General features: G+C 38.5%; 1 protein-coding gene across 1 annotated transcript in view; it reads right to left on the bottom strand.

Moving 5' to 3' along the window:
- Nucleotides 1-12,776, bottom strand: part of LOC121462842 (serine/threonine-protein kinase Nek1-like) — a 152,148-nt gene that overhangs the window by 116,905 nt on the left and 22,467 nt on the right. The window contains 1 exon segment of the mRNA XM_041674803.1: nucleotides 6,210-6,373. Within this exon segment, the coding sequence (XP_041530737.1) occupies nucleotides 6,210-6,373 (164 nt within the window).

Below are 12,776 nucleotides of genomic sequence, written 5' to 3'. Positions count from 1 at the left end.
AATTACTGCACAGTACATCAGAACATGATCATATGGACAGCAACCTTGATTTATAGATTTGCACACTGCTTATGTATACATGACACTTTATATTTAAAAGTGTAGCTTCACTCAACTGCTATTTCCTCAGTTGGTTTAAATAAGCTGGTTTATATGACTGTCTATTTTCAAACACACACTTAAAATCTTTAATGATTATTTAAACATAATTTCTCTTCTCTTCTGATTTATTAAACAAAGAATTGCTAAGTGTCAACTATTTGTCATATCAACCTCTGAAGATGTAACCATGACCGTACTGGCTGCTTCTATAGCAACTTGACACAGGCTAGAACCATCACAGAGGGAGCTTCAGTTGAGAAAATGCCTCTATAGGATCAGGCTGCAAGGCATTTTCCTAATTAGTGATTGACGGGGGAGGGCCCAACCCCTTGTGAGTGGTGCCATCCCTGGGCAGGCAGTCCTGGGTTCTATAAAAAAGCAGGTTGAGCAAGCTGGTAAGCAGCACCCCTCTATGGCCTCTGCACCAGCTCCTGCCCCAGGTTCCTGCCCTGATTGAGCTCCTCTCCTGACTTCCTTTGATGAAGAGCAGTGATGTGGAAGTGTTAAGATGAACAAGTGCTCTCCTCCCCAAGCTGCTTTGGTCATAGTGTTTATTACGGTGACAGTCGCCCTGACTACCACAATGTCTAAAACAGAGTTCTAGAAAACAAAGTTTCCTGATGAAAATCACAGTTTGAGTAATTCTGTAACTTATGTTAATAATAATCTATGTTAATTAATAATCTAAATAATCTATAACACATATTCTTATGTATTAACGCTCAGAATCTTTATTCTTTAAAGAAGTAAAAGTGTTAAACTGTGGGCACAAACTATCTATTGCAGAAGACTCATGGGGATAAGGAGAAAAGAATTTACTTATTCATTCTCTTCACTAAACTCTAGTAAGAATTCAGATGAAGTGGCCAGGCGCAGTGGCACATGCCTTTAAAACCAGCACTCAGGAAGCAGAGGCAGGCCGATCTCTGTTGAGTTCCCAGACAGTCAGGACTATGCAGAGGCCCTGCGTGGTGATGTGAATGAAAACGGCCCCCACAGTTTCAAAGAGAGTGAGTAGGACTATTTGACAGGATTAAGACCGGGGCCTTGTTGGAGGAAGTGTGTCACTTGGGTGGGCTGTGGGGTTTCAGAAGTCCAAGTCAGGACAGTGTCTCCCTCTCTTCCTGCTGCCTGTGGATCCATATGTAGACCGCTCAGCTTCCTTCTCTAGCACCATGTCTGCCTGCACGCCACCATGCTTCCCATCATGATGATAATGGACTAAACCTCTGAAACTGTAAACCAGCCCCAATAAAATGTTTTCCTTTATAAGAGCTGGTGTGGTCATAGTGTCTCTTCATAGCAATAGAACAGTGACAAAGACACCCTGTATCAAAACAAAAACTAAACAAACACCAAAAAAAAATAGAAAGAAAGGAATTCAGATGCAAAGATATTGTATAGCACTTAGTATCAGGAATTGTCCTATATTACCAACAGTAGAACTGTATGTAACGACTGGGAGATATATAGGAGGAAACTAGAGACTAGATAACAACATACAAAGATGTTAAAATGAGCTAAGAATTGTGGCAGAAAGGGATAAGGACATCAACACAGCTATGGTGTTGAAAGAGAAAAACTGTGGTGTTCTTCATTGGGAAAGTTATTCTAAGACAAGCCTTTCATTTCCTGTAGCAAAAAAGAAAGGGGGTGGGTAATTTTCTTTCCTTTTCTTCTTATAAATACAAGAAGTAGCAGCAGCAAGATAGTGGTGGGAACACCATACATTATAATCATGACTCAAATTTATTACTACAAGAGGAATTTAAAATTTTTGAAGGATTACAAATACTTCAAGAGGTGAAAAAGCATAAAGTAGGCAATAGTCTAGGTAACAAATGATTCACTGCTTTCAGACACAATAGTCCAGTGACAGAAAGATAACAGGGAACAGAAAACAAGAGTATTCACTAAGCTTCCTTTCTACTTAAAGGTACCTAGTGGACTGGAATCAGGAGAGGGGGTAGAAAAGTAAAGCAGTTTAAAAACACAAATGTAAAGAGGCACCAAATCACTTCTTAAAAGGCAGTTGTACTCTACTTGAGGTCCCAATAGTCAAGAGGCTAATAGGTATGTCATTAAGACATAGATGTAAGAACAGTCATACTAGCCTAGTCATACTAGGAAGGCAGAGAAAAATAACACCATAAAGTGCAAGCAAACATGAAGAATTCAGTTTCAACTCCTTTGTTTTTACTAATAGATAAGTTATGGGACTTTCAAAAACTGAATTATATATTGCCTCAATTTTTTAATCTGTAAAGTAGCAAGAATACTACTATCTGTTTCACAGTGTTGGTAATAACTAAATTACTAATATGGTCAATCATCATGATTGATAGTTTATGTTCTACAAGGTCACTACTAAAACTGAATTAATGAATACTGAGCCACTGATGCTAAGGAAAATACAATTAAATTCCTGCAAGTCTGTCACATTTGTCAGCAGAATAATTTATAACCTTGTTTTCTGTGTTCCTGTTTAAAGAAAATTTACTATATAAAGTTAATTCTTTATAATTTAACTCAGGAGCAGATATCACTATAACATACATATGAATGAAGTTTACCTAAAATGTATTTATCAGCTGAGAGCTAGCTCTCTAGCCCTCAAAAGTATAATCTATAGTCTAATGCAGTGGTTCTCAACCTCTGAGTTGAGACCCCTATGATAGTGGGGGGGTTGACAGGTCCTTTAACAGGGGGTACACATCAGATATCCTGCATATCAGATGTTTACTTTATGATTCATAACAGTAGCAATATTACAATTATGAAGTAGCAATGAAAATAGTTTTATGATTGGGGATCACCACAACATGAGAAACTGTATTAAATAAAGGGTCACAGCATTAGGAAGGTTGAGAACCACTGCTCTAAGATGATAAGGTCCAACTTTTTCCACAGTTTAATATTCAAAATATATAGGCTAATATATTTTTTAAAGTCAGCTTCTATGCCAAAATTATCCTCAATTAAATTTCACGTTTAATTTTTATTTCCTAGTTTACAGAACTAGTTACCAAACCTACACAAAGGCCATAATAATAACTAGGTTCTAAGTATTCAAAGTTAACAGAAGCAAGGTATTCTAGGCAAAAGAAGACAGAAACAGTTAACAAACATAAGAAAAGCTTGTCTTCTCCTAAAAGCATATTTTAATAGAAAAAGTACATAACATGCAACAACAGATGACAATGTAAACAGAAGCATAAAATTTCAAGAAAAAAATGCAAATAGAAGGGCCAAACCCAAATACACTCTAGTGGAAATGCAGACTGCCTCGCTGGGCTCATTACTGGATTGGACAAGGCTAAACAAAGAGTCTCTCTAATCTTGAGGGTATAGTAAAAAAGCATTTATAAACTGAGAAAAGAAAAGAGATACAAACACAGAGAGAACACAAGAACAGTGGAAAATTACAAAAGGTGCAACATGCATGCTGTGGAACATTAGACAGACATTGCTTAAAACAATAACGCCTCTGAAGACCCTGGATTCATGTCAAACATCACACCAAAGATCCGGGGAACTGAGAACAAGCTGCAGCAAATTCCCACATAAACAATCAGGAAAATCCTGCCATAGCCAAGCTTTGGGAAATCAAAGATAAAGTCTTAAAAGAGGAAAACACAAACATACAGAAGAGCATCTAAGAATTACATTCAACTATTCCCCCAAAGAAGGCAAAGAATAAAGTGAGGAAAATATTCAACTGCGGAAAGAAAAAAAATACCCACTTAACATCTAAACTCTAAATATTATTGTAACAAGAAGTGAGCTAAAGACTTTCTCGGACAAAACCTGAAGAAAGCTGTTGTCATTACAGCTGCTTTACAAGAAATGTTAAACCAAGTTCTTCTGAGAGAAGTAAAGAAGCAGCATGCAGGAAGGAAGAAGTGAAGATGAGAAGTTGTTGTACTTCTTCCTACCAGATACCAGCTTGTCTATAGTAACAGCAATGAAGCGGTAGCTTATTACATGTCTATGCATATCCATGCACACTGAGATGTAAGTGGCATAAATGACAGTAATAATATAACAGACAGCAGGGAGGAATTAGAAGCATTCTGAGGTTATAATGTATAAACCTAATGTAAAAGAGAACTTGGGTTTGTCTTACTTGTGTATTGCAAAATCTAAGACAACCTCTAAGGAAAAGTTTACAAAGGAAGCCTGTAATTGAAATACTAAGAATGGAATGGAATCACAAAAATATGCTCAGTTTAAACCATAAAAATCAGACAAAGTATAGAACTCAAAAATAAGGAAGAAAGGAACATGGCACGAATGAAAAAACATGATGTGACACACACTAACCAGCATACATCAACAATCCCCTTAGATACCAGTGACACACACTAACCAGAATACATCAACAATCCCCTTAGATACCAGTGACACACACTAACCAGAATACATCAACAATCCCTTTAAATACCAGTGACACACACTAACCAGAATACATCAACAATCCCCTTAAATACCAGTGACACACACTAACCAGAATACATCAGCAATCCCCTTAGATACCAGTGACACACACTAACCAGAATACATCAAAAATCCCTTTAAATACCAGTGACACACACTAACCAGCATACATCAACAATCCCTTTAAATATCAGTGACACACACTAAACAGAATACATCAACAATCCCTTTAAATACCAGTGACACACACTAACCAGAATACATCAACAATCCCCTTAAATACCAGTGACACACACTAACCAGAATACATCAGCAATCCCCTTAGATACCAGTGACACACACTAACCAGAATACATCAACAATCCCTTTAAATACCAGTGACAGAGACTGTCGTCAGGAGTGGAGGTGTCAAAAGAAAGCCCAATTACTTACTGTAAAAAATCCACCTTAAATATGAGGTTATAACCAAGAAACAAATCAAAGACTTTGTCTTTAACACTTTAAAATCACAAGAAAAGGACAGGGTTTCTCTGTGGCTTTGGTGCCTGTCCTGGAACTAGCTCTTGTAGACCAAGTTGGCCTCAAACTCATCGAGATCTGCCTGCCTCTGCCTCCCGAGTGCTGGGATTAAAGGTGTGCGCCACCACCGCCATGCTCAAAAGGATAACTAAAAATTCATCATGTGACCTGCTCTTCTGTAACTCATCAGAAAGTTTTATAGAATGGGAATTTCTAAGCAAACACATATGCATACTTGAAGAAAAAAAATTACACAAAGTATAGCCATTCCCAATTATCATCAAGTTAATTCAATGGAAAAAATCTGATGAAAAGGATCATGAAGAGATATAAATGGAGATGAATGTGAAGAGGAAATGTCTTAAGACAATAAAGAGAAGGTAGGAATGAGGAAAAGACAAAAAATAGATATGCTTTGGAATTTTTTTTTTTTTTTTTTTGGATTTTCGAGACAGGGTTTCTTCGTAGCTTTTTGGTTCCTGTCCTGGAACTAGCTGACATCAACCAGGCTGACCTCGAACTCACAGAGATCCGCCTGCCTCTGCCTCCCGAGTGCTGGGATTTAAAGGCATGCGCCACCACCGCCCGGCTATGCTTTGGAGTTTTATGAAAAGTGTAATTCTATTTAAATTTATGCTGTAATTTATTCAAAGCAAGTGGATGAAATTATTATAACCATATGCTGGCAGAAAGTTATCACATGCTCCTTTGAACAGTATGTCCTATCTAAACATTAAAATAAGCCACAATAATCAGGCCAACGTGAACACATTTGTCATAATGTAATCAAGGGTCAAATTTGCACCTGAAGATTTATAATATCTAGGGAATAAAAAATGTTCTGTGTAAACACTGGAGAAAACACCAAGTGTAGATATGATAAAAGACAGAATTACACACAGGATGAATGCATGGATCATCACAATCCGATCTGTTTGCACTGGCTTGTTTAGGCATGGCCTTCAATTTTTTCAAAGCTTCTCTATGACATCAGCATCGGGGAAATGGTGATGACCTGCAGCCCCATTGGGAAACCCTGGATGAAGTTCAAGTGGAACTCCTCTGGCGATAAATACTCACAACAACTTTCACTACTTGCTCTGAAGCACAGCACCGCAGCTTCATGAGAGCACCTTTCAGCAGAGCCGTACCTTTCTGGAAGCCGGCGCCCGTATATGTCTCCTTTCCATCGCGCTTCATTATCTTCCGCTCTCAGTCGCTGCATTTGATCAAAAATGGCATGGTAATGTTCATACTGCCCTCGAGAAGAACAAGGTGATGGAGAGACAGCCCCTCCACTGCCAAAAGAGGGAGTCTGGGGATTAAACAAAGAATTCTTACGTGCCATGTTTATCTCGTAGGGCCTGAGAGGCCTGAGCCATCCTTAAAAGAGAAAGTCAATTTCTATGCTTAGCTTTAAAAATAGTAATTAACTAGTTTTAACATATTAATAAAAACACAGCCAAAAGTAAAATATTTTCCTACATAAGCAATCAGTATTCTAGAAGTCTTGCTACTAACAGTAAAGAATAACAATGTGGCAAATAAAAACATTAAGATGTCAGTAAATTCATAGAAATATGGAAAAATCTAAATTATGAAGCTTTGAACTGTTTACATCCTACATTTTACAATTCAGTTCTATGAAGCTTGATATGCGGTTTAGAAGTCAAGAAGAATTTGATTGTCACAGTTAAAAATCTTATTTAACAAACTGTGACTTTTGATATACTCCAAATCTATTCTTCTATTCAAGTAGATACGAAGCTGAATACATGACTTAAATATATTTTATATGCATACAGAACAGGAAAAATATATCTACTCTTAGTACTTTTCAAACAAGTTGAAAAAAAAAACCACAAAGTAAAGCAGCATTCCAGTCTTATGGTGAATGAACAAAGGAGTGACGTAGTTACACCCTGAAGTAAGGAGATTCACAAACTAGAAAGAAAATGGTCACAGGTAAAAATCTATTTTAAAAGTCTTGGAGAAAGATTATTTAACCTAGTTTTGATAATAAGGTTAAAAAAAACCCAGAAGAGTCAAGGTGACTAAAATAAAGTATGCGTGTGTTTGTGTGCATGCTGCACTGGGGAGAGGAAGGAAGTAGATCACAACACAGCACGGAAGATAAGCAGAGCATTAGACACTGAAAAAGGCAGGCACCATTTCTAAACTTTCCAGTGAACGGAGCATTTTAATATCATTAAGTCAATCCTACACACATAAGCAGAAATGAGAGACAAAAGCAGAAAAACTGGTAAGCGGGCTGCTGTTCAACAGTAAGGCAAGAAAACAAGAAAAGATGTCAATGAAAAGATAAATGCTGAGCCGGGCGGTGGTGGCGCACGCCTTTAATCCCAGCACTCGGGAGGCAGAGGCAGGCGGATCTCTGGGAGTTCGAGGCCAGCCTGGTCTACAAGAGCTAGTTCCAGGACAGGCACCAAAGCTACAGAGAAACCCTGTCTCAAAAAACCAAAAAAAAAAAAAAAAAAAAAAAAAAAGAAAGAAAGAAAGAAAGAAAAAATAAATGCTGAACAGACTTGTCCATTTTTACAGAAATGAACAATGATAAAGGTAAAAATCTAAGGACTCAAGACAGAAGAACCCCTAGTAAAGAAAGCTGCTAGACACGGTTAAGAGATGAATGCAAATGAAGAGTGCAATACTATAGAAATTATTATTAGTAGTAGTAGTAGTAGTTTGTTTGTTTTTTGAGACAGGGTTTCTCTGTGTAGTTTTGGAGCCTGTCCTGAAACCTGCTCTGTAGACCAGGCTGGCCTCAAACTCACAGAGAACCGCCTGCCTCTGCCTCCTGAGTGCTGGAATTAAAGGCGTGCGTGACTGGCCAGTTACTAAAGAAATTTGGTGGAAGAAAAGAGAAAAATCAATGATCTCACATGTAGAGGTTAACAGTACTTAAGTCTAGAGAGAAAAGTTGAAGGGTTACCTTTCAAAAATATTCATCCCAGCACTCTCAAGGCTGAGGCAGGAGGTTCTCTGTGAGTTTGAGGCCAGTCTGGTCTACAAAGTAAGTTTTCAGATAGCCAGGGCTACACAGAAAAACCCTGCTTCAACCACGCCCTGCCAGCAAAAAAAAAAAAAGAGAACTAATATTAGAATCTAATAAAATAAGCTTCTGGGAAGTCCAATGAGAGGAGATTTGTCTTAACATCTTGATATTGTACATAAAAATTTATGAGAAAGTATATTTTAAAAACCAGTTCAAGAGAAGTTAATGAAAGACATTAAAATAACAAAATAAAAGTTGGTAGAAATCAGAAAGATAATTAAATGCAAAGTTCCATCACAAGTTCTTCTCATACATCCTCAAAATCTGTGCTCTAAGAGACTAGAGACATAGCTCAGGGAGTACGACGGCATGCTACTCTTCCAGAGGACCAGAGTTTGCATCTCATCACCGTATAAGGGGCTCAGAACCACATGTAACCCCAGCTCCAAAACATCTAACACCCTCTTTAGGTCTCCACCCACAAACTCACCTCCTATATGCACATACACAGGTATGAAATTTTTTTAAAAAATGTTCACTGTAAGAGTCAGAATTCAGGCTGGAGAGATGGCTCAGAGGTTAAGAGCACTGACTGCTCTTCCAGAGTGTAATTCCCAGAAACCACGAGGTGGCTCACGAACATCTATAATGACATCTGGTGCCCTCTTCTAGCGTGCAGGCATACACGCAGACAGAACACTGTACTGTATACATACTAAATAAATCTTTTTATAAAAAGTCAGAATTCTGTTAAAAGGTGGTCACAGCTTCTACAAAACTTCTACAAAACACTCAGTTCAATGGTAAGATCTTGAGTAAAATCTTGACTTTCAATGAAACTAATGCATCTTTCTAATGAAGTGAAAGTAGGGAAACCTCTGCAGATGTCTACGAAATGTCAAAATACTGTGTTTAGATACTGGAGCAACACAATCTAAAAATCACCTTTACTGAGGCGCAGCTCATAAACAATAAATTTACCTATTACAAGCACAGGTTGATGAATGTCTTAAATATTTTAGTTTATGTTTGTACATTTGTGTGTCTATTTGCTATGGAGCATGTGCAGAGGTCAGAGGACAACACACGAGTCAGTTCTCTCCTTCCACTGTGTGGATCCTATGGCCCCAACTCACGTCACTGGGACGGGTGGTGAGCACCTTCACACACAGTTGGCTAAATCGATGAATGTGCTTACCATTACTGCAGGACAGAGCCCTCATGCTCCTGTAGTCACTGATCCAGTCTACTGCTATGGTGTAGATTTGCATGCAGATTCAACCTTGAATCTTCTTAAAGGCAACAATAATTCATTTTACTTTTCTAGTGCTAATTTTTTAAAAAGGTGTTTTAATTGAAATAGAACTACATCACTTCCCTCCTCTCCAGCCACGATTCCGCTCCAAAGTTGATGGCTTCTTTTTCTTTATTGTTGTGTGTGTGTGTGTACACGTGTGTGCGTACAGCTTCTGCTGTTTGTGTGCATATTGTTTCTGGGCTGACCTCTCTACATTGGACAATCAATAAGGGGGCTCATCTCTGGGAGGAACTAATTCTCTTTCTTCCAGCAGTCAATAGCTGCCTGTAATTCTATGTCTTGGGGTGAGACCCCGCAAAACTTCTCTCCTTCCACATTAATAAGTACATTGATATTGCCATTGTTCTGGCCTTATTTATACAGCCATTTCTAGGAGAGACAGTCTATCAAGAATCTTAATCCTCCTGCTTCTAATGATGTTCTCTAGTTGTGAGTTTAAGAACAAGACAAAACAAAACCAAGCAAACAAAACTACTCCCAGACCAAACAAACAAAAAAGCCAGAAGCAGCCAAGAAGTACTGGATTTTGCAATGTCCAATAAAGATAGTTATTTATACTATCGAGTATCACTGTCTGTACATAATAAAATTACTAATTTTGCATTATCTTAATTTTCAGTTTTAATTCATCTCTCCTTTGTAAATTTCCTTAGTTTGACTCACTTTACACTTTAACTCCAGGTCCTTAGCAACTATGCAGAAAGCAAACAGCCAGACAGAGAAAATATTTTAAACTTAGGAATAGGTACAGACAAGAACAGAGCTGACTTGTATTGTGGAAGAATTACAGAATTCTACAAAGTGAAATAAACATTATCAAAGACATAGTACCTAACTATTCACAAATGTTGCTACATTACCAAACAAGACATAAAATTCATCATCTTGCCAGGTGGTGGTGGTGTACTCCTTTAATCTCAGTACTCGGGAGTCAGAAGCAGGCAGATCTCAGTTCGAGGTCAGCCTGGTCTACAAAGTGAGTTGCAGGACAGCCAAAGATACACAGAGAAACCCTGTCTTGAGAAAACAAAAAGCAAACAAAAATTTATCATCTTATAAGAGCCACAGTGACGGGGCTGGAGAGATGACTCAGTGATTAAGAGCACTGACTGCTATTCCAGGGGACCCGGGTTCAATTCCCAGCACCCATATGACAGCTCATAACTGTCTGTAATTCCAGTTCCAGGGAACCTGACACCCATGGCAAAACATCAATGCATACAAAATAAAAATAAATAAAATTTAAAAAAGAGCCACAATACCACATTATGAGAATGTTGCAGGCATTATTGGAACAGGGGCTCAGCTGGCTGAGGTGGAGGGGGAAATACTTCACTATGGTTTTGTCAAAGAGTATGAAAAATGGGGCTGGAGAATTCACTCAGCAATTAGAAAAACTTATTGCTCTTGCAAAAGTCCTGGGTTCGATGAAGTTCCCACATGGTGGCTCAAAGCCAACTGTAACTCCAGTTCCAGAGGATGTGACACCTGCTTCAGATTTCAGTGGTCAACAGAATGCATGAGGTGCACATACGTAGTACATGCAGGCAAAACACTCTCACACATAAAAACAAAATACATCTAAAAAAATTGTACTTAAAGGAATAAGTAAGCAACCATCAAAATCTCAACACTGATGTTAAATTTGGTACAAAAAATATTGAATAAGAGTCCTGGACCTACAGTTAAATACAAGTTAAGCTAATTTTTAACCAAGGACAAAATTCTGAATTATTTCTTATTGACCAGGAAGTAGTAAGCGCTACTCAGATAAAACTGAATTACTTAAAACACTATGTAATGTCTACTATAGCAGACATTGGGAAAAAAGATTCTTGATATGTGATGTGAAAACATCTCAAAAGAGAGAAAAACACAAGTTGGAAACAGTAACATATTCCTAGGTGAAACAAAAATAAAAACAAACAAAAAATGCATCTTTGTCCACATTATATCTTTGAGAAGAAACATCAATGGTAAGCAAGCCATTACGATAGCCACCAATTGCCTGTTTCAACACTGAGAGGCTAATGGGGGCACAGAGGTGAATAAACAATTTAATTGCAAGCTGAGCAACAGCTGGCTCACTGTCATAGCAAAAATGATAATACAAAGGAAAACCAAAAAAAAATCACAAACTAAGCAACTTAAAACAATATCTATTTAATAGGTCCTAAGTTCACTAATTTGGATAGGTACATGGTTTAAGATATGTATATTTAGCTGTCCGCCAAGGCTACATTTGTATCTGAGGCTCAAGACCTCAGACTTTGCTGGTTCTAGGGAGTTCATTTCTTGTGGTTTCATAATTAAGGATACGTTCCCCTTAGTTAGATTACTGTTATTGAAATTACAGGCTTGGAGCCTCTGGAAGGGCTTATAATGGGGTAGTGGAAGGGCTTGTGTGGAGAGCTGAAAGCAGCCTCTTACAAGGGGTGGGCAAGGAGAGAAAAAGAGGAAAGCCAGGAATGCAGGAAGCCAGCTATTCCCAGGAACGGTAACATCTCTTTTGTAGAAGGGACTACAAGGGACTGGATTAGTTTTTTTTCTATCTAGGGTAATAACTTTCGGTGGGGATAATGGTTAATCCCAAGTAAATGACCTGAGAGGCAGACAGTTGAACCTAGAAGGTGAGAGTCTATCTATAGCCCTTTTTGGACAAGAAAATTAAAAGAGCAGTCAGTTCGGCTACTGTTTAAAGACGGACTACAAAGTAAAATATCATCTCCATACTGTATGGTTTAGATTGTGGAGAGGTAAAATATCATCTCCATACTGTATGGTTTAGATTGCTGAGAGATAAGAGAAGATCAGAAGCTAAAGCCTGACCGAATACGTGTGGGCTGTCCCAGAGTCCCTGGGAAGGAAGGCCTAGGTGAGCGGTGTGGAGTGTCAGGGTCAGTCCAGGTGAGAGCTGAGAGGAATAGAGAAAAAAAACATTCTTGAGATCTAGAACTGAGAAGTAGGAGGTTCCTGGAGGAGTAATGAAAAGAAGTGTGTAAGGCACTGAAGGATCAAGAGGGACCACTGCAGAATTAGTGAGCCGGGGTCTTGAACCAGGCAATAGGTTCATAAGGTTGTTTTTGTTTTTAAAGCAAGTATAGAGGTGTTAAAAGGAGAAGAGGAGGGGCAAAGTAGAAGTAGCTTTTTCCTTAGAAGTTCAGAGATGATAGGCTTCAGTCTCCTAAGGCTCTGGAATGAGAGGGTACTGAGCTTGGGTAATGTACCTGGTAGAATCCTGTAAATTGGAGGACAATGGGAAAATGGTGTTTAGCAACAGAGGGGTTTTGGGTGTCCCAGACTTGGGATCCACCTGAGAGGCGGGCAAAGGAAATGAGACATTGGAGCTGGGAGCTTGGGAGGCTAGGAGGAGGAGGGGAGCTG

This window comes from Microtus oregoni, unplaced genomic scaffold (genome assembly GCF_018167655.1).
Source record: "Microtus oregoni isolate MIOR12 unplaced genomic scaffold, Mior012 000025F_ref0000491, whole genome shotgun sequence".
Taxonomy (NCBI): domain Eukaryota; kingdom Metazoa; phylum Chordata; class Mammalia; order Rodentia; family Cricetidae; genus Microtus; species Microtus oregoni.
Note: the sequence above shows the minus strand (reverse complement) of the source record. Positions and strands in the feature narration are given on the sequence as shown.